General features: G+C 37.9%; 1 protein-coding gene across 1 annotated transcript in view; it reads right to left on the bottom strand.

Moving 5' to 3' along the window:
* The window catches only part of RYR2 (ryanodine receptor 2), a 479,557-nt gene extending 457,065 nt beyond the window's left edge, over positions 1-22,492 (bottom strand). The window contains exons 1-3 of the mRNA XM_026085098.1: positions 22,294-22,492; positions 19,692-19,750; positions 13,618-13,674 (exon numbers count right to left, since the gene is read on the bottom strand). Of these exons, the coding sequence (XP_025940883.1) occupies positions 13,618-13,674; positions 19,692-19,750; positions 22,294-22,492 (315 nt within the window). The remainder of the gene's footprint in view (positions 1-13,617; positions 13,675-19,691; positions 19,751-22,293) is intronic.
* Positions 22,493-23,631: the final 1,139 nt, after the last annotated feature.

Below are 23,631 nucleotides of genomic sequence, written 5' to 3'. Positions count from 1 at the left end.
TTTCCACAGAAGCAGCAGCAATTTAATGTGGAATTCATGCTTATCCTCTTGAAAACTAGCCAAACCTTTAAATACTGCAGACATGATTTGAGAATTAAGTACTTATTTCTTATCTTCAGTTATTGTTTAAATGGAGCAGTAATGTAAATGCATTATTCTCCCTATTAGTCTGAGAACATGAAAAATACATCTAGCAAAAAAAGGGTACATGTGATCCCTCAGGACATATGCATCCCATTTAAAACAAGTGAGTAGCCTAGTAGCTCAATAGAAAAAAAATTAAGTTGGGAAATTTCAGATAGATAGATAGATAGATAGATATGAGTAAATTTTATTCTTTGACCTACTTGGTAATGTGGACTTCTGCACATAATTACGACAAAGATAACACAAATTTTTGGTTTTGTTGTTAGGGCAGAAGGAGGTACTTCGTTTTTTCTTTCTCCCTGCCCCCAACCACAAAAGCTCAAAATCTTGTCTACGTATGTTGCTTTTGAAGATGGGACCAGGGTGTTCTGGAAAGTGTAATCCTATATCTTACATAAGAAAAAAGATCTATTGCTAAATTTTAAAACCAGGGTGTCTTTCTTAAAAAGAAAAACAAACAAAAAAAAACAATTGAAAGGAACTCAAGAGCTTGTGTTTCTTTTCTCCTAAAATTAACAGTATTTTTAGCCAACCTGGTATTTTTCGATTCTGTCCCTCAGGACTACTGAAATAACCATTTCTCCAGATCTCCAAGCCTTAAGTGCCATGACTGGTGGGAATTAGTGACCTCCATTTTTGAGCATAAGGAGCACAGAGATGTCTGCCACTTGGTTACCATACAGTGCATCCTGCTACCTATAGACGCTGTCATTTGCAGTGTGCAGCTACCAACAAAAACAGCTGCTGTTTTCTCTCCTCTACATGTTTGCAGGGGCTGTTCCAAACCCCGTCTGCTGCCTGGGAGCACCAACATATGCTGGGAAGCGAGGAGGTGCAGGTGCAGCACCCTTGGGTTTGTTTGCTGTCTGAGCAAATTCCCTTCACCTCCCTGTTTTTCTAACCTCAGACTGGGAGCTTCAAGAAGAGCCGGCATTTGAATACTTGAGCAGGAAGAGGGAGCTCATTACCATAAGTAATTTTAAAGCAAATGGAGAGACAGCAACTATTAATTTTTGTTTCTAATTGAGGTCGGATTTCTCCTTGCTATCAAATTCAAGTCAGCAACCCACTTTTAATATTAATCAATTCAGCAGCCTTTCATAGGCAAGGAAAAATCTACTTTGCAGTTCAMCTTATTCTTTACAGTAAAAATCAAATTAAAAATACTCATACTGCTTCATTATCATTTGTTTACAGATTGCAACTAGTGGAATAAAAAAAATATTTTCTACCTCTAAGATTTACTGTTTGAACACTTGCACTTATTAGTTAATGCTTTCCAGCACTCAGAAGAAAATATGCCTGTAATTGCTAAGCACCATTACTGCAAACAAAACAAATCTGGCCAGAACACGTAAGAGATTTTACTGCCTTACTAATGAAACATTTACACTGCAAGCTTGCTCTCCACCTCGATGAAGGGGTGAGCACTTGGCCGTGTCGGACCACTGACAGCCTGTGCCTGCGGAGCGCCACGCAGTGCGTCGCCTGCCCCCTATTTGCTCTGCTCACCGACACGTTCCCGAAGGCCGGGGTTCGAACCACTTCTCGCCCTGCCAATGCTCCTGGCACTGGTCTGCCTGGGGGGCTCTCTTCTGCTGCACAGGAAAGCAGGCAGCCTGTGCAGCCTGGAAAAATCACATGCTGTACAGTCATCACATTACAGTCTTGTCCGTGATTTCTGATCACGGCTACTGGTGACTTCTCAGGCCGCTGGCTAAAAGGAGACCTGCATAGCCCAACTCCAAGAGKTTTTTTAAGCTATTTCTCAGCCACATCATCCTCTCAAGTATGCGAGAATAGCAACATCATGAAGGGGCAGAGTATAGGACCAGAATCTAGACCCCGCAAAATGTATGAGCGCCTGCTCTGCGTTTTTCCCCCAAAGCGTGCCCCTTCCCCGGCATCAGCTCCCTCCAGCTGAGAGGGGTCAGTGCACCTCCTTACCGCACTCTGAATCTCTCTGCCCAGGCAGCAGCAGCCAGCTGGGCATCACCACAAACACCCCTTGCTGGGCCCCTCCTGGGGCTATTTCGGTGGGCCTCACAACCCCAAGCCCAGCCACATGAACCCCCCGTCAGGGCACCAAATCAAAACCGTGGAGCAGGGAATCCATCGGGAATCAAAATTCCTCCAAGCGGAATGATTCCAATACAGTGAAGAAAACACAATAAGCAAAAAGTAATGATTGCCTTTCAGGTGAAATCTATAAGCATGTCTGACAGTACTTCTAATTCCCCAAGTGCTCTCTGTGAAAGTCCCAAAGGGTCAGGAAGCYTCCAGAGAGCAGGCGGCATGCAGATCCAGCTGTTTGCACCCGGGCTGCTAAAGGGCAGGAAATCTGCAATTGCAAATCCTTCCACAAAAGCTCAAATTAAGAACAAAAAAGAGAAGAAGGTGGGTGGGGAATGTAAAATTGTAGAAGAAACACATGAAGAACTCAAGCTACTTCTGCACATCCTTCTTCTAAGATTGCTTCTGTTGTAAAGACAATTTTTAAATAGTTCCTTCCTTAAAAAAATGAAGTCTTGTTACAACCATTTTATGTTCAAAAAGTTTTGCTTATTTCCTCAAACTTGAGAAGGATTTACTACTCATTTTCACTCTGTTTTTTCTTTTTTCAGCAGCAAGGAGAAAATGCAAAAAGAAAAGAAGAAAAGGGAAAAGGAAAAAGAAAAGCAGAAAGATAGAAGCAAAATTTTGATAATTGAAAACACTACTGAAATTTTTAAATACTGAACCTTTTGTATAATCCAACAAAAGTTATTACAATTTTTTGCAAATACATGCAGTAATATTTTGATTTATGATTCACTGCCAGTTCCAATATCAGAACTAGGGATCATCAAATAGAAGTTGCACACAGTAGCTYCAAAACAAACAAAAGGTGATACTTCCTCATGCATCATCCATTTCAACTGCAGAACTCAATCTGACACCAAATTCAGACTGACAGCATATAGCAAAGTTACATAAACTATATTCTTTTCCTGTTCTTTCACTGTCTTCTTGGTATCTGCTACTGACCACTGCTGGGGACACAATACTGAGCTAAATGGACCCCTTGGTCTGAATTACTACAGTTATTTTTATGTTCTTATGTAATCTATAGTAGATAAATACAGGAAACATAAAGGCACCGCAATTAAGGATAAAAGCATTCTAGCTTACTGCACTGGGAGCACTGATGCGGAATATAATAAAAGGTATACAGATTTTTAAAATACATTATGTTAGCAAAAGGTGAAGTCTTAAATGGTCTTTCTTTTGAGACAGCAAACACTGCTTTAGCCTGCTATTTATATTTTCTGAGTTAGGTGGACCTGTAGCATTAAATCTGAAATTAAAAGTGCATTCCTACATAGATTTCTTTTAACTATTCAAGTCATTAATTTGCATTTTTAAGACCACAGGGAGGGGAAAAATATTTGTGCTATCACAATAGTGTCCAGTAACAGTCAACTAAGACAACTCCACATAATCTCTATCCATAGTACATACATACATGAATACAATACAGGGCCTGACAAACAAAATACCCTATACATCAGTAAGRGCAATTGGATAGAGTTTTTTTGTTTTGTTTTTTAACTATTTTTATGGTATCTTTCCATCACCTAAAGTGAACTAAATACTTGGGCAACCTTACATAAAACATTTTAACTGTGAGTCATCTGTAAGTATGCTCGCGCATACTAAATAAGCCGAAAACAGTTGGTACTTCATGCTGAGTGACACCCCTATTTTGCTTAAATCTTCAGATTCCATCTTCATATGGTATTTCTGCTCATTTTAGAAACACTGTACATTACAGGTTGGATATCTCTGCTTCTGTTTGCCTTTTTTATTCAACAGTACAGTTCTGCATTCAGATTTCAGGTGAGTCAGAAAAATCTAGAGAAAATGCCAGTCTTAATTCTGAGAACTAAAGACAACCATAAAATAATCCTTTACATCTCTTCCAACCCAGTAATACCTGACAAAACAGCTGTGTACCAACTTAAAGAAAAGAGAGAAGATACGACTCTAAAAGCATTCTTTCACTGTACTGAAACAAAATTTTCAAATCTTGATCTATGTGAAACTTTCTGAAGCTAGCTTTCACAAAGGAAGGAAAAATTCAATTGTGTTAACCCATCAAAAAAGCTTCTCTTATTCAAATTTCCAAATACAAATTCACTGATTTACCAGAAAACACTCTAAGGTCTTATTAATTCATTGCCCTTTCATTATTTTCCACTGTTCAAAAAAAAAAAAAAAAAACCCACACACCATATGTAACAACATCAAACTGAATTGCCACAGAATGCATAGATTCTAGGAATGAATTACCACCACTTGAAATATTGCATCCAGAATCTCCTACAACAATGATAATACATTAAATACAAAGCCAGGAACCCAATAGCTAACTACAACAATTGAGGGGTTTAATTTTAGAGTGAAAATTAAGAGTTTTAATTATGCAGTCATTAAACAGCCGTCATTTTCATTGCATACATCTTCAAGACTAAAGTTTGATCATACTTCATCATAGCAAAGTGCTCTGTACTTTGTCTTCTTAAAGAAATGTATCTTCTATTTACGGAAGACAGCTGCAAAGAAAAACTTTTAAACAAGCCCATTATTCAGCACAAGTAAAAAACTCACTGACCACCTATAACAGTAGTATATATGCAACATAGGGAATAACACAATAAATCAATGAACTATCACAAAACATGAAATAAAACCCATTTTGTACATACACAGAGGAAACAACTTAAAAAAATTATCTTCAGAGTCAACTCAGATCACCTTGGAAACATGCTCGGAGGATTCCTATCTTTAGTCAATCCTAATTCCAAATCCTTCCGGAAATTCTAAGTTAGGCCAACCAATACTTCCCTCACAGCACAAAATAAAAATTTTTCAGCCTAGGTTCCTTCTTTTAATTGACATTTGAGAACCATTTGTAATTGAAACAAATAATGCACGGCATGTGCATCTACAAAGATAATACAGCTGCCAAACTTCCCTTCTCACAATTCATTGCTGGAGCAGACTTATTACTTACCGTTAACACTTGAAACTTGGGACAACAACACAGAAATTAGTTGCTGTTTTTGCTCACTTTTAACTAAGCACTATTTCGTGTATTATAGTATGTGAGGATGTGTAAGCTGCCACACCACTCAATAAATGAAGACTCAAAACTACCACRTTTCATAGATATATGTTTTATAGATATATTACTTGACTATAGTTTCTCAATAATTTCCCCCCCCCCTTTTTTGTGGTATTTTTCTTCCCCCTTTAGCAATAGCTTCTCAAAAACAACAACTCCTTCCCAGGACAAGTTCTCCTTTTGTTTCATTCCGATATGCCATAAACACAAGACCATAATGTATACTATTTAAAATTAATTATTACAACTACAGACTAGGAAGTATCTCAAATCAACCAGGCATCCACTATTTAAAGCTTCAAATTCAGCAACTGCAGTATTATTAGTATTATGCACTTTCTACAGAGACATTTTCACTTATTTCTGGTAAAGACCACCCTATGAGCTGCAAATACAGTCACCTTTATCTGTCCATTCTTCTGTCCATTAGGCCTTGAATCCATGCACTGACTTCCAGCCTCCTCCCACATCATGTCCCAATTACATCRTCTCATCTTCAATGGCACGGCTCTTGAAAAACCTATATGCTATGTCAACACAAGCCCAGAGAAACCCCAAATGGATCCCAGATAYCCTCTCTGTTGCTGGAAACATTACTTGGTTTCCCTTCCATCTCCTGTCAGCGTTCCTCCCTCTTGCCTATTCAGAGTCTCTGCTCTTCCAGGCAGCAAGTGGTGACTCACCGCGCATTTGTCCAGTAGCACAGTGGGGCCTGCAGCTCAGCTGAGCCCTCTGGGCACTATGCAGTACAAACAATCAATGAAAACAATAATTAGCTTTGTCCCTTGCTTCCTATTGCACCCAACAGCTGTGATCTTTGCTCCAACAACTGAATGTACATTGAAACTCCCCAGGTCTTGTCTCACTAACAACTCGGCCTATTCTTCCCCTCTCCTCAGACCAAGAACATYTTACCCAATTTTTCAAGAAAGATGCAACAATTGATTTGCCTTCTTCGAACCCTATCCCAAAGTTTATATACTTCAGGTATTCTTTCATTACCAATCTAAAGCACCTTATACCATTTTAAATACGTAGGTTAAGGGAGCAAGAAGTAAACGTAATAAATATGTTTCAGAATTGAAATGTGTGGGATACATGGGAAATTACATTTTCAATACGCATATGTTGATTTAACTCTTATCAAACTAAAGGGTAACAAGAAGCCCCTATACAGGGCAGATCCCTCAGTCCAGTTTGGGAGCTCTGACACTGGCTTCAATTATTTCAACAGATTCCTATACATTAATATACTACCAAGGAGCCTTAAAACAACCTTAAATTATTAATACAGGAAAATGATCAGAAAAGATGTCCACGTATTTCTGCCTATGCTCCTACGTATGCATGCGCGCGCGCACACACACAGAGCCAAGACAGAGACAGAGCTCTTGTGGCAAGATCTGTGTTTTCTGCCAGCATAGTCATCAACAGCTCCTTTGCACTGGTCACTTAAATATAGCAGCACCTGTTGCTGGAAGGAAAACACAAACCTCTACCATGTAATCATCCCTAACACAGCTTCTTAAAGCTCCTTTATGGATACCTCCCTCAAAGGTCAGACATGAAGGTGGATGAATCACAGGCAACTTGTGCCATTTTAAGTGACTGCAGATAGCATACTTTGAGCAACACTAAGTAAAATTTGGATTAAACTATAGGCAGGTTATCTACACTAGCATATCACATCATTATCACTTGGTTTGCTGTCGCCAAGACAGCTCCAAACATTAAAACGTTTTTAGACTGCTGAAGCAGTTGCATTGTACTGAACATGAGATAAAAAGCTAGAAATGTTCTTCACAGATAGCTGGAACACAAATTTCATGTACATCTTTTCCTAAAATGCAACTGTTTTATGGTAAAACATTACTTCCATGACAGCAATTTTTTATTCTAACTGCACTTGAAAAATATACTTCTTCAACATTCACAAAATAAAACACTTTTCTGGATGGGAATTAGCCCAGAAAAATTAATAATTATAAAAACTTCATACTGCTCATATCACAACTATTCCTATTACATTTCACACTTATACATGTAAAGAAGTACACAATGTTAATTGACTAGATATTCCATACTTCATAATAAATATGTTGTCCAAGTATGACGGTTAGCACTGAAACAGCATTTCCTTTGTAATTCACTGCACAATGTCTAAACCTAAATTTTGAGCCGAGAGACTTAGTATCACATGTAAAACTAGACACTAGGAAATAATTCCACTGGTGAAAAAAAGAGAATGAGAATGAAATCCAGGTCACTCTTAACAAAAAAGAATCACCTTGTTTTGTTCATTAAAGCCACTCTTCAAACACTTCATCTTATTTCATTCTTGAAAGAAAAAGGAGAAATTTTCTATATACACACTTTTCTTCAAACTGGGAAAACCTGATATGCTAAATACTTTCCTTTTTCTTCCTTCTTCCCCCAACTCTTATTGCATTAGTAGTCTCTCCTTTTCAGCAGTCTAAACTTCTGCAAACTTTTTATAAGTGTCTTCCATCCCCAGACAAGTTAGTCTTGTTCTTTAGCAGCTACTTAATATAGCTTCTTCTCATTCACCTAATACAGGGATGAACCACTGGAAGATTTCAAACAGTAACTGCAAGAGAAGGAAAGACACAGAATAATTCGCTTGCACACACTGTCCTTTGCTCAGTAATTAAAGCTTAAGAGAACTTCCAACAATAACCTGAGAAGTTTCTCTGAAAGATATACATTAACTTCTGAAAGCATACACAATACCTCACAGGGTTCATGAACAGGAGATGAACATAAAGCCAGCCCCAAGGGAATCTAAGTTGGCACAACCTTCGCGCAAAAGATGAGGGTTTTTTGGCTGAGAGGTCTTCTGCAAGTACTACAGAAGCCCACTTAATTTGTCTCTGCATAGTGTAAAGGAGCCATAGACAACTAAGAATAACTCTTTTCTTCATAAAGATGGGTATAGGTTTCACCTGAAGAACATGACAGGAGACAGAACAGTCACAATTCCAATAGCCTCCTATATCATGGATTAGGACAAGATGTGACATTTTGACTGCAGAAGGACCTTATTCAGAAGAAATCCAACAAGTGTGGGATAATGAAAGGAATAATTTTAACTATTCAGACTACGCAAATCACCAAGAAAAGCCTGGTTCAATTAAAACACCTTCTGGGCCCCTATGCAGGGCCCAGAAGCAGCCAAAATCAGCAGGAAAACAAATAATTAATTCACACTTTATATTTTTGATCAATCCCTCTCCAGGCAATTTACAGAGAGAGGAGAACATCTTCATGCTCAAATTATAGATGGAAATCTGGGTATGCACACTGAGGATCAGGATACAGGGGTGAGGGTCAATCAAAAGCTGAACTAATCTGCAGCATTTTCCAAGAGACCACAAGGACTATACTTCAAAGACCCCAAATTCATTAACCAACAAGTAGACTGGATCCTTAACACCCAGTCCACCACTGATCTTTACAACTGCTCTGTAGCTAAAAAGGACAGCACTTAATTTTTCACAGTTGTCTGGACTCCACTATCTTGCAAGCCCTTACATCAGATTTCCTTCCCTCTAATCTAAAGGAAAAGCTAAACCACTTTCCACCAAGATTCCTAACCAGGTCTACACATATCCACACAAAATCTGTTAATGTATGCTTGGCTTCTCTTACAATTTTTTTTTTTTAATTATGGGATGAATCCTATTGATATCTCTGTCAGTTTAGGAAGAGAAACAAATACCAGAATATTTGTTGTTAAATATATATATATATATATATATACACACACACACACACACACACCAATCTGCATTCAAGTGAAATAGTCAGGAACAGTCATTACTCATTACATTTCTCATGTTTTACAATTCTCTGCCAGGAAAAAAGAAAAAAAATCATTCTTGATCTTGCAAGGCTCACGACTATAAAATTGGATGATTCATCTCCTTTGGATAGCCTTGTTGCCAACAACAAACCATGCCAGCTAAGCTGTGTAGCTAATGCCCTGAAATATAGCACAACAATGCAGCAGAATCTCTAATGCCCCAAGTCTCAAGAGTGGGGGGGGGGGGGAAACACACACAGTTCATGAAACCTTTCAAGAAACTTGCTAGTTTGATAGTTCTTTTAAGTAACTTTACTAATCTAACACTCTGTTAAAAAAAAAAATCTAAAAACATAACCCTTTTCTCATAGGAAAAGCCTTCATTTTAGAACAATACTGGAAAGGATGGTTCCACACTGCAAGCTGTACTACAGTTTCATAGGTGTCATGCTGACTACTCAGATATGAAAGATACTTCTATAAGCTAATCTTTAATAATATTCTATGACTGTTTGTTCACTGGATCATCACTGAATCTGAAAACGGGAGCTTTTCACACGCCAGAGTCAGCTCACAAACATCACATGATTACAGTGCAGTTACAATTATACTTTCCACTGACACATCCCTGCCCTTAAACGTGACTGAATATCAAAAGATAATGGTGGACTTTGTGCACATTTCAGCTACAAAGATTTACTCTCCGCAATTATTAACATTTTGCAGCACTGGACTGATGACAATGCACTGATTTTTGTGTTCTGTTGGCCTCTCCTACCTGCTAAACACTGTCTGAACATATGGTATGTAAAGATACAATCCTTAGCACAAATGTCTTTGAATCCAAAACTAAGAAAGATAAACAGCCTAAAATATACAATCATCTTTAGATAGCTTATTAAAGGAACACTTTTTAAATAACAGAAGTTGCACAGCCAAAACATAGTGAATACTACATAGCTGCCTGACCACGCTTCCTTATTTGAATTCTCTTATACACCCAATGAAAGAGGCGAACGTGGCGAACACTTCRCATACCCAGCCGAACCGTCCAAAAACTGGTCAGGAACAAAGAGGACTGCCCCCGTAGACCCGAGGGCTTGATGGGAGTAACCCAGTGCAATCCAGCTTTTTCTTCCTGCTGAGAAATTAGAAGGTCGGACAAGGAGAGGCCAGTGAGGAATGAATTACTTCTGGAAGTCTGTGACAAAGCTGGGCAGTCTGACTGAGATCTCCCTGCTTTCCATCTTGGCGTTTGAGGGGAGTGATGGAGTGACTTCTGCAACACGCTTTCCCTTACCACATAAGGAGTGGAAGGAATAGGTGTTTTGGGCTATCTTCCAGGTGAGAAGCAACCAAATCCACCCAAATTCTYTTCTCTTCTCTGACCCCAATATTGCCACAGCTTTCAAAAACATGACCTGTCTTAGAAAATGTATGTATTTATGGTTTTACCATACTGTACCTCCTTTCTGAGGAACAAAAATTAGAGAAGAGATGTTGGAATTTTTAGTTGCTTTCTACCTTGAAAAAAAAAAATGAACAAAATTTTATAGGACAAAAGAAAAGGCCCTTCTACTGTTTGCCTGAAATAGAAAAACCAAAGAGTAACTGCAAGAGGGGAAATACAAAGAGTCACAAAAATCTTAGATGACAGAAAGTGTTAAGCAATATATAAAAGTAATTTTTATCTCCTACATAATTAATAATACACAGTTAAAACATTTCAAAATAATTCTTTACCCACAGCCAAAGAAAAAAGCATGATAAAGTGATAAACCATTTCATTTTTTTAATCATAAAACTACAATGACTTTAAGATTATTCAATGACTAAGATCATTACAATACACTGAGCTCTTTAGAATATATACTTTTTCATACAAGAATGCATTCTATTTAGTAAGATCCTAATCTAAACAAAGAACTACATTAACCTTGACTTCAGCAAGAGTTGGACCAAGGGAACAAAACAATATGTAATAGCAGGTCAGTTTTCAAAAGAGGACAAGAGATTGGATAGCTCTATATAAAAACTCCTCTATTTTTCCTCAACATTACTGTCTTCCTTAAGATGCAGAACTAGTATTTAGGGCACATCTCTGCAGCTCCTCAAAGAAAAGGAGGTGTGTTTCTGAAGGAATTTAAAGATTGAAATTGGGTTCAAATCCAGATACAGGTTAATTTAGACAGTAAATTCAAACATACATTCATACAAGGTCAAGAACCACCATGAATCATCAACAAGAAAGAAATATGGAAGAAAAAAAGTAAGTAATATGTACCTTCAAGTGAGTATTGATATTGATGATTTTCTTACTTTACTCTGATCCAAATTAATTTCAGTGCTTAAGAGGAGTAAGCAGCACACATTATCAGCAAACATAGTCCTGAAAACATGGCATATGTATCATCTGAAATAATGAACCACAATTAGGCAACACGTGGGTCATACTCAAGAGGAAAGCAATGACTGCTTTACAATACAACAGATGCAAGGGTGCACAGAAGGTTTGGTTCCATATATGAACAATTTAATAAATACAGAGGTAAATTCATGGACCATTTTAGCAGGAAATAAGGTGGAAAAGGATCATTATCAGGTATTGCCACGCAAATCATCTGTAAACAACAACTGGTTGAAGACCTTTCCATTACAGATGGTCACAGTTTTACTGTAAGCCAGGAGTCAAAGTGCCAGACTAAGCAGAGTGAAAAAATGAAAGTAGAAGGTAAAGGCTTGAACATTCCTATGTCTACACACTTTTTCATCACATATTCTGCTACATTCTAAGTACAGCGTAAATAATCCTGATAAACTCAGAAAAAGTAGGCCTATTTTACAATTAACCTGCTGTCTAAAATTAACCTGAAAGTGTGCGTAATTTTCACTATTTCACTATCGTTGTAGTTAACATATAAGTCTCAAACAGCAACACTGCACAGTGAGAGCTCAGTTTCATTGAGTGTTGATATCCCTAAACTCAAATTGGCTTTTATTAGGCTTGAAGATACCATGGAGACAGGAGAGCCTAGGCTCTTTCAGGACCTACTGGTGATAACTTACGGTTTCTTACCTTGAAGTGTGATTGAAACTTTCCTCAATAACTACACAAAAGCAACTGTATTCACCTAAAAATAAGACCTTCAAGACAATACCAGTCTCCGACCTTACAATACAGATGAGGCAAAAAGATTTTTTTTTCCAACAAGAAAATACAGAAATAAAGATACCACACTAGAAGTGTAAGAGAAATAGAATAGAAAAATAAGCGTTTTGTGTGTATCAAGCAACTAAAAAGCAGTACTCCCCTTTAGAACAGTACAGCATATACAACTTTCTGAGTAAATTACATAGTATACATTATCTCAATTCCAAACTAGCACTTACTACAGATTACACAGATGACATAATAAAAATTAGCTGGACACAGTAACAGCACACAAATTAAAAATGCTACTCGGCAAGAACAGTATTTAGCTTACAAACAAAGACTTCAAGGAGCTTAGTACAATAAGTAACTCTAGCTTTCTTCTCAGAAAAGAGAAACATATGACAGATGATTACCTTTGTTGAAGTGGACAAAACAGTACATCTGTGTAGCAAACTTGGAACAGCCTACCCATAATTAGATGTAAACATTTTTGAATAGCAACACGGTATATATTTTTACACTAATGGTGCAAAGCCAGGGCACACACTTTTGGTGCATAAGCAAGATAAATATTAATTGTAGTTAAAATGGCAGACAAAGAGCACAGAAAAGCATATGCATCCTATACATTTAGACCATTATGTAGAACAGTACACAAGGCTATTAGTGTGCAGCCTTCCTTGATGTATGTAACTCACTGACATGAACTGCTGCGCATAATGATCAAGCCACAAATGACCTTTAAACTCCTCTTTCAAAAGATCAATTTAAACATTTAAGAAAATGTTGCCTATTTTAAATCCTGTGCAGTCACTAACAGGTAAACCGGTTCATAAAGTGTTTAACGGATGTAGAGCAGATTATTCTGCTAGATATTAAACTAAAATCAATTAATTTACATTCAGATTGCAGTAGAATTTAAGCAATAGGTCAAAGAGCCAGGTTTTTGCTTGAAGCAGCCTTTGTAATACAAGATTTGTTTTCAGGCTTATGGCCAAAAATTATATTTGTACCRTAAGTATTTTCTCCTACCCTTTTGCTAATGAAATAGCCCTTAACAGCATGTTACAGCAACCTGCCTGTTTTATGTATTTACTTTATTTAAACTATTTATTCCTTAGGCAGGGAAAATGAGATCCAGCTAGAAATTTCCAAAGGAGTTTAAGGATTTTCTTCAGCTGATTACTGTACTTAAAGTTATATAATGCTGCTACAAATCCATTTTAAGACCAGAACTCTTCATTTCTCTGCCCCACCCAAAAATAAAAATAAATCATTATGATACAATTACTAATAGCAAACCGTAACTTTTGAATAAGAACTTACTACAACAAAGTGTGCTTCCCAAGCTCTAGATGTGGTTCCAATTGTCAAACTGTAATTCTGTAACAGACATAAATGATCATAAAAAACCTCACTCATCAACAGAAAAGCACACAGATACAGAGAAAAGATGTAATTTTGTTATGTTCACACCCCTACACAGTTTACTGTCCAGTTAAACTCTTTCCTTCATTGAATGTTTGTTCTGATCCATGTTAGTTTATTCTGTTAGTAAATCAAAAAGTGCAGCAAGACCTTCCTATGTAAAAAGAAATGCGAATGCCATGCATGGAAACAAGTCTCCCCCATCAAGTTCTGAAGGTTGAGCATTTCTCACACAGCATATTAATTGGATTACTTTACAGGATTAGAAGTTTAGGAGAACTGATACAGTCTCTCTCACCTAAAGATTTTCTCTGAGTCAGCAGAGCTCATCTCTGTGCAGAGGGCCAGACTACGTGGTTCCTTCAGCCGAGGAACTGGACTTCTGCAGAGAGGTGACACCAAACCTGAGGGGCAGCCCCCAGAACAGATTACTCTGAAAGGGAATAAGATTGCCACCGATGCTCTCTCAGCTCTGCAGCTGTCCAGTGAAAAAGAAACTGTGGACCGGAGGGCAGGCTAACAAAGAATATAAAACAGGAAACGCCCGATTCTGCACCACTAACAGACCTGTGAAGTAGTATACGAGGAAATAAATTCTGGAACTTCAGCTGCATTTGCAGCAGACCCCCAAATTATAAGCTAGAAATCAACTAAAAATCTCAGAATGAAAAAAAAGAAATACATAACTTGTGATAAAATCGGAATAATCCAGAAAGTGATGCCTATAACATTCTCAATAAAATACATCATTGTCTAAAAATCAATACATCATCTACAAATTTTCAGTAGACTAAAACAGATGTGAGAAGGGTTGACTTGACCATTCAAAAACAGTCCCAAGTCAGTAAAAATTTAAATTCCTACATTCTCAGCTGGCTATTGTCAATAAAGAGGTATACACATTTCAGTTTTTAAAAATGCAAGTTTATAATGTTTATTGAATTGAGCAGCATGTTTCTCCTACAAAAAGATACCGACCTTCAGCTTTAGGGATAGGAAAATCTAACTTTCACTACATATTTTCTCATTTTTCTCCTCCTACTCCATTGGGGGGCAGGGGAAGCTTTATACTTTTGTCTAAACTCAGTTGCAAAAACAACTATTTTATTTCAGAGAAAAGCCAGGCAACAAGTTATGTCTAAAGAGGATAGCAAAGATCACCTATGAGATTTGACATCCCTCCCTCATTCCATCCCTCTYTCTTTCTAGCCAAACGTTGCTCAGTCGAAATTAAGGCTTTGGGAATCCCTCACCTCCGTGAGGGGCAGGTAGTTTCCCGAGGGCAGGCGTGCAAAAGGAAAGGAGAAGGGGGAGAAAATGCAGACTAGTCATAGATCAATACAAATGATGCAGAGAAACAGACTACTGAAGTTCTCATCATGAACTCCCCCGTGCCTTGTAAACCTGATGCATTGTTTTTAATACACTTCTTTTCTTGTTCTGTGAGGGAAAAAAAGAAAAAAAAAATACTTCTCCTTACCCTTTGTCAGATCAGGAAAGCAGGGGGAAAAAAAAAATCCAAGCATAAGAATCCCCCTCTGGAAAACATCTTTCTACCAGCTTCAATTAAGCTTTAATCAGAGACGTAACACTGCAAGTAACATTTTGAAACAATCCAAAAATGCAAATGCACTTCTTCCATAGTTTTTCTAGAAACCTTCTCATATCAAAAGAAAATTTATAGGATATTTCTACAAGAACCCTGCTCAGCTCAAAATGGAAGATCAGTCCTTCATTGGCTACTTCATTTGCAATTTTTTTCCTTTTGTAAACTTTAAGATTATTTCACCAAAATACCAGTGCCAAAAGTAGCAGCTTCTAAAATGCATAGTATTCACTACATCAGATGTATTAAAAGGGTTTAAAGAGTCAATAAGGGCTGATATACCTGACCAAGCAGTCAGACTATCATGCTAAGACCTACTCAAAAACATTTCAGTTTGCGAACCATTATTTCATGAAGCCTACCCTGCAGAAATTCAGTCAACAGTGATGGAACACCTGCAGCGTTTGAGAAGATTTCTCATTTTGCCTATATAGCTATCACCATTCTGCAGTTAATATGTACTGAACTAGTGGTTTTTTGCTCACTAGCCTTTCTAAGGACTAACTGTGCTACCTAATTCTATGAAGATGAAGATATCAGGCACACTTCTTTTGCACATACCAATAAATCCAGCTCTTATCTCTGTTATCCTTACTATTCCAGCACTGCTTACAACTCCAACGGTACTGGCTTATGGATTCTTTGCTTAAGCAAGCACGCTTTGTGACTGCTACCTAGCATTTTTGGCCCTGAAAGTTTTTACAGTGTCTTCAGCACAGACTTCAATCTCCATCAGTTCCTTTATGAGGAGAGTTAGATCTCTTCCACCACACCTGCTATGACAGTTCTCACAAATGAATTGTCATGTCTGCATGAATGCAGCATTGCGGTTCCTCCAGTTGCTTGCTGGACTGGCTGGCATGTGTCAAAACACTAGGCAAATCTTGGCTTTCCATAAATGTCAACTGAAGTTGGGGGGTGGGGGGGAGAGAAGAAGATGAACACATGTATTTAATACAAGCTTCTAAAATAATATTAATCCATCTCTTTAGCAACAAAGGGTTATTATATTACCTGTGACACCAACACAAAAGTGTTCTCTATCTTCATTTCATTCTTATTGAACAACTCCCTGCATCACATATTGCAAATTGTATTATTCATCTGCTGCCTGGAAAAAAGGGTGTGCGTTCCACCTCCCTGGTACTCCCTACAAGACTGAGTAAACACATGTAAAGGTCTATGCCTTAGCATTACCAACGCTGTAAATGTAGTTAAAAAACATGAAGTCACACAGTTTATGTCTATTTTCAGTCTGGCGCAGCATTCTCAAGACTGCTGTGGGGCTAACAGACTCTTAGACACCATGTAGGCATGTAGGAGGCCACTATCGCCATTGCAACCAAATGCTTTATCAGAGACTGCTTTGGGATGAATGCCATGTGTCCATATAAAGAGATTTAATCACATAGCTTGTGCTCTCCTAGTGCCACCAAAATGGTTTCAGTTTACAAGTACGCAATAAACACACCAAGAATTCCATTAATGATTTCCAAATGTTTATCAGCGTGGCTACATCCCTGATGTATGATGAGGATCAATTACCAGCGAATGAATCCATCTCTCCAGTAGTTTACCGAGTCTTAACCAGATCTATCCAATTACCTAGGCTTACTCTGAACACCCTTCAAATTCTTTCCATTCCTCCACCTCAATCTCTATTTAAGCATTTGTGTTTAATCATCACAGGAATGAAAGATGTTCATATATCAAGGAAAATTGTCTGATACATACATCTAAGGAAGTTGTTTTCCTCTTTTCCCTTTTTCCTCTTACGAACCCAAAGAAGGCATCCCACACAAAGCCCAGGCAGTCTTTTTTCTAGATTTGCATTGTTTGGAATGAAGGAATATAGCTACAGGAGACAGCCATTTCTGGCTTGATGCCAGTAATACAACTTCATTTTCTGGCAGTCCCTGGGAAAATGCATAGACAGCCAATGCAAATTTGGTGTTGCTTCCTTCCACCATTCCTTTGAAAGCAGGATTTAAGCCAGGACACCCTCCAAATTCAGCACACTCAGCTTTCACAGCGGGATTCCAGAGAAGCTTCCACACAGGTGGAGAGACACAATGTGCTGGTGCTCCACACTGTGTTCTGTAACTAGCCCACTAGCTAATATTCATCGGATTTTATTTCCCTTCATCGAGTTAAAAATCATGATAACCTTATAACAGGAAGTATGTCCTTATAGAGAATGAATTATTCTGAAATCTTCTGGGAAGCTGGATCTCACCAAACGTAATGACCTTGTTGCTTCTTTTCTGTGTTCAGAATGTGGGGGGGGGGGAATCCTGCAATAAAATATTCTGCATGTTAAAAATTCACTAATCCATGCATCTTACAGAATGGTATCTTGTCAACTTTTGACAAAATCTTACTAGGGAGTGTATTATATTACTGTGTAACCTATTATATTTCCTATTTTCTTCAAACGCATAATAATTATAAGGAAGTCACTCCTGACTATGATAAACACTGATTTATGCCTCAACATTTAAAGACTGTATCCATCTTTTTATTGAAAATGTAACGTAGCTGCTACTGTGAGGGCTTTTATAAACACATTATTAACTCTGTAAAATTGACCATTATGACATTACATTTAAACAAAAATTGCAGCTGTCAAAATAAGTTAATGCAGTTCATTTTATGATACCTTCCTTATCCTTTATACTTCTCATTTGCAGCTTAGCTTCCAAACAGTGGGCACCTAAATCCTAGATTTTTTAGCAATTTTGAGAGGCTAAGCAAAGCTGCAACTAAATGGCAATGTATGTCTCAAACTTAAATGTGAATTAGCAAATAGATATATTTGAATCTATAGTTGAATAAATATCATTGGGCTCTGCAAGTAGCACCATATTTTAAAAGTTTAGGCACTTTCCCTGACAAGTTACACTACCACTATTATACAGCAAAAGAGACAAAGACAAGCAAGAATTCTTTCATAAATGATTACACAACTATTCAATGAAACTCCAGTTTATTAACAGCTGAGAACAGCAAATATATAAAGCTACACCACCCCAGAAGCTGGTGCAAGCCCCTGCTAGTTTTTGTTACAAAACCCKAACGACCTTTCCTGCAAAGACATTGCAGGCAGTGACTACCCTAAGTTGTTTGATTTGCTGCACTGACAGCCAAGAAATACCACCACTGCTGTGCCCCCGATGGGCACGGACTATTGAAGCAGCTCTGCACTGTTACAGTTGCCTTTAGAACACTTATGCTGTTATCTAAACTAGTCCCTTCATGCCTTTTCTCATTCACTGAGATGCACCAGGCAACAGGCAGCCTCTTCAAGAGGCGCTCCACACTGAGCGTGCTATAGACAACCCAGCCAGACAGGACTTAAGCACCACACACATGCAAAACATAGCATAGGGCTTATGATAATGGCAGCACATAGACTAGAGGTAGAAAATTGCACAAGGCTACTCTTACTTTGCTATTGGGAGAGTTTCCAGGTTATAAACTGTGTCAGTAATGGAAGTGCTCTGTTCTCCCTTCTGCCTGACCACGGTTAAGATCTAAAATGGGCGTTTTCAAGCTGTTTGAAGGATCAAGTAACACGCTTCCCATTTGCAGCCCCCATCAAAAGAAAACAAGTTACTTAAGTTTTATAATTTTATTTGTAACACATGATTAAAAGTCTATTAAAGTTTTTTTTTTTTTTAATCTTAATAAGAAGAGGCACTGACAAGATAACTTGGACTAAAAGTCTGCCCTCACTTTTCTGTTTTAGTAGGGTTTTTTGTTTTGTTTTGATTTGTTTACTTGTTCTTCTTCAGGAATGAACTTAGCTTTGAATTCCATACCTATCAAATCATCTTCTTCCCACTTCGGAAAAATGCTAATACTACTTTAAGAGTTCGCATTATGAATGCAAATATCTACACAATGAAGGAAAAGTTAGACCACATGAAATACATCTCTCTAAGGGAGATGGATGAAATTGGACAAAATTTATTTAAACAAAAAAAACAGGGCTCCTGAACCATTCTCATTAGTTATCCCTTCTCTTTACCTACACTTAGTGCTTTAGGAAAAAATTCAAACCAAGTAGCTCACTCAAACCAGAGCTCAACTTCTGTCAGTCTTCTGATATGTAAGTTCTCACTGCAGAGATACAGAGCTTTCTGCACGCTGACAAGACCACTCTTGTTCAGAAATGAAGTCTAGAACAACATTAACAGGAAAACAAAAGTAATTTCCAAAGGCAAATGAGTAATCTTGAGAACTTTTTCTTTTGAGGAAGTAAAGCATCCACTTGCAGTCAACAGAAAATGGATAAAAGAGGAAGCCCTTCACTAGTTGAAAATACAAGCAGAAAATTGCTGTAATTTCCTTTGCACATTAGTACCATGACAGGGACAGCCATCTCCACAGACTCACACAGCTTAATTTCCCAGAACTGCTGCACTAAGAGATACATCAGATAAGCCACAAAAAAAGTCTCTTAACAGTGTCATAGCTGGGAGCAATTCAAAGATCGAATCTTCTCATAGATTTTTTGTAGTATTTTTCAGAACCAAGCTTGCATTTATAAAATAACACATATTACCTGTACATTTCTGGCCATTCTGCCTGCAAACTAAATCTGGAGATGAAATCTTGATTCCACTGAAATCAATAGGAACTCTGTCTTCACAGGAATCACAGCTTCACCCTTGAGCTACAGAACAGAACTTCACTAACCCATGGTAACTATGAGACCCATCATAAATTGATTTGAGCAAACATATTTTTAAATAAGTGATACTATAAAAATATTTTGTTCATTTGACTAATATTTTAGTTATTCTTAACAACACACGGCAGTAAATGTGTGGTACATATTTATGACAAGCAGAGCTTCATACTATGAGACTGCTTTATAGCATTTGCAAGTAATTATTTGCTAATAAGAGATACTACTCATTTTGTGTGCAAATTAAGAAAAAAAGATTAAGACAGATGCATAGAAAGTACACTGCTGATTTCTTTCATCAACCACAAGTCTAATTGCAAGAGCCACACTAAGAGAAATTTAAGCTTCTTTCATCCACCCTAATAAAATGTGTTCATTTTACAGTTCAGCAAAGGCCATTCACCATGTCAGGTATAGCATGCAAGAAAGAGTGGTGCACCTTCCCGAATTACAGTCTTCTTGTGCATCTTCCACACAACTCTATAGGAGGAAAACCACCTTTAAAACATGCCTGTAACAATGCAGCATTCAAATAGGGAAGTCGAAGCCAGATGCAGATCCTGAAACTGCATTAAGTCTTCGTTCAGAAATTCACCAGTTTTCATACTGGAATTCTGTTTGTCTAACCAGCCCCACGGCTCGAACTCCTGCAATCAATTCCCCAGGCCTCAGTGACGTTAAGGAGCACCATGCGTTAAAACATACTCGGACACTGAAGAGAAGCCCTTTATGCCTCAAAACATTTGCCAACTCATTCACGGGGCAGGAAAAGCCTCCCAGGCAAACCGACCATGCTGCTACAGAGCTTCCTTAACTGCCACCTGACACATCCAATACAGACAGCCTCCAGATACAGAACACTGGACAAGACAGTATACAGACTAGACAACTGATTTTATCCAGTAAGATCATCCTAATGGTGATATAAAATGTTTGTCAAAATTTYTGAATCAAAAAAAATTGTATATAAAATGTTTGCACATAATTCCCAAATAAAAAAGGGACAAAATGTCCTAGCTAAAATCTGTTCACTACAAACAGTCTGTCCAGCTCAATTCCAAAACAGAATTTGAGAGCATATTCAGTATCCATACTGCAGTGCAGTGCCTTAGAGAGGAAGGTACAAACCCTGCAATCTCAGCCATGCCATCCCTCATATGACCTGCTAAACAGTGGTCTCCCGTGCCAGTCCCTGGTGAATCTTCAAAACCCACATACTGACAGTTACAAGAAATACTTTTTAAAATAAACAGAGGCTAGCCAAAGTGGGTTTTGGTGCTCTTTCCTTTTAAAATTGCTTCTAATATCCAAGGCTGCTTTTGAGCATTTTCCTCAGTGCCCATTAGCAGCTGTGTTTTTATGTTTGATGATTGTAGCTACCAGAATCTAACATACTATGATAAACTACTTTAAGACATGCAGTGATATAAAAAAAATATTACAGGAAAAACAATACATTTCTATTCCATTTAACTGTGAGATGCACACAGAAACAATTCTTTTTATGTTTAGTTCCTTAGTATTTGGAACAATTAACATGATCTTCAGACTGTGTTTGTCCAGGTTCTTTATTTGTCTGTAGTCCAATAGTCATGATATGGTCATTCAGGATCACACCTAAGCATATACTTTTAATCAGAGTTAAAGTGACATTCATTGTTTAAATGGGATCTTGATGAGGAATATCTGCAACAGAAGGGAAGCAACTCTGGAATCACAGAGTTCTTGTCCTTCAAACAAGACCATGTTACATTCTTCATTTCAGACTGAAGAAAAATTCTCTGCCATCCAATCAGTTCTCTTATTATCTGAAGTATTAAGTCCCACCCAGGACTGAGTTAAGGAAATCCCCTGCCCATCAAACATGAATCCTAAATAAAGTTCAGTTTCAGTTAGAAGTAATTTTCCAGTGTTGGAAAGTACCCTTATACTTTTCTCCAACAGCCACACTCAAAAGAATTATAAATCCATGTAGAAAATAAGCCAGCACAGAATATGTTCATGCAAGCAAAAGATTGTATTTTACTGCAAGCTACCTATTAAACAAATGAAAAAAAGATTAGCAGAGAGCACACAGTGGAATATCAGCATTCCAGTCTTGAAAAAAAAGAGATGGAAAGGAGACATGTCCAGCAGACCTGGGGAAGCGTGCTGCTCACACTGATTATGCTTTTGATCTCTCACAGGCATGTTAGCCTTCACCACCTCAAAGGACAGTGAGAAAGGCCATAACCCCATCAGCCTCTGTTCAGTGTGTCTTAGTTGTGTGTCCTACCGCRAACATCTAAAAGCAGATCTGCCTCTAATTTACTCCACAGCTCCAGAAAGCCACACCCAACGGTACTGGGAAAATCCTCAGATCTAATGGGTAGATTACACAGTTTTTCATCACTCCTAGGTACATAACTGCTCCCAAGACTCAGAACCCCTTTATCAAATATAAAGGATACTACCAGATAGTGTTTTGCCGACATACTGCAATTGTTTTAACTTCATTATCAGCTTACAAACCTGCTCCATGACAAGGCCTTGCCTTTTGGGGGTTCTGCACCATGAAAATCAGTCCTTCCATGTATGCAGCATAGCAAGAGCCTATGAGTTTAGACTAAAGCATTTTCTGTTCTCTCCTGGAACTCTGAATTGTTTTCACTGGGGGCAAACTAGGCATCCTGAAAAAATAAATGTGTCATTCCTATATTAACTGTAAATGTTTTATATTCTTCAATGTGAAGACTGAAGAGTGGGAGCTCATTTTGTACATGTCAATATTTTTAAAAACTGTACAGGGAAGTAGTTCCCCTCAAAACTAATACAAGCAAAAGCAAGGCACTTGCTCCTCTCCATTCCTCTTGGACACCACGTATGCATTCAGTGGGAGAAGTCAGGATGCTGAAGCCCAACAAAGGACACGTGTGATACAAGGCTATCTCCAACTGGAGCATTCAGCARAGTAACAAGGGAACCATCGTCCCTGGAAGCACAAAATTCACAGGACTAGAAAAAATTTCCTTGGGGAGAGCCCGAATAGCACAGCAGTTGAATTCCAGCCTGTCGGAAGGATTCTCAAACAATTTAAAGAGTGACGCTTCCAGAAATCCAAGGCATTTGCAGGTCACATACATTTCATCAAAAGTGACGTGTCAAACTCAGATTGTTCCCATAAGAAACAAAAATCCACGCTAGCAGCGAGTTGGCAGGAGAAAATGCATGACTCCACTTTATCAAAAAATGAAAGCACCAAACAAAGAAGAGGAATTGTTTAATGCAAATAAATATGGAATTTGTGCTGAAGAAAATCCCATATTCCTCTTTAAATATTAAAAATACTATATTGTGTTTACATCCCAAGGTAAACTTTAAAGACAGTATAGTAATTCTGAAACATCAGAAAAAGAACCTGCATTTTAGGAAGTTTAGCAGTATCTAGCAAAAGAAGAAAATAAAAAGAATACTCCTTACACATAGTGAGTGGGTCTACAGACATCATGATTAAGGTATTAAAAGCACAAAAAGCTTTTTCATTTGCATAAGGCGTTCTTTGAAAACTTGTGTTTATCTACCAAATCATTCATGCATTTGTTGGTCCCTAATTACCACCCTAAAAATTAGCAAC

This window comes from Apteryx rowi, unplaced genomic scaffold (genome assembly GCF_003343035.1).
Source record: "Apteryx rowi isolate R43461 unplaced genomic scaffold, aptRow1 scaffold_66, whole genome shotgun sequence".
NCBI classification, from domain to species: Eukaryota; Metazoa; Chordata; class Aves; order Apterygiformes; family Apterygidae; genus Apteryx; species Apteryx rowi.
This window is presented reverse-complemented; position numbering and strand designations above follow the sequence as displayed.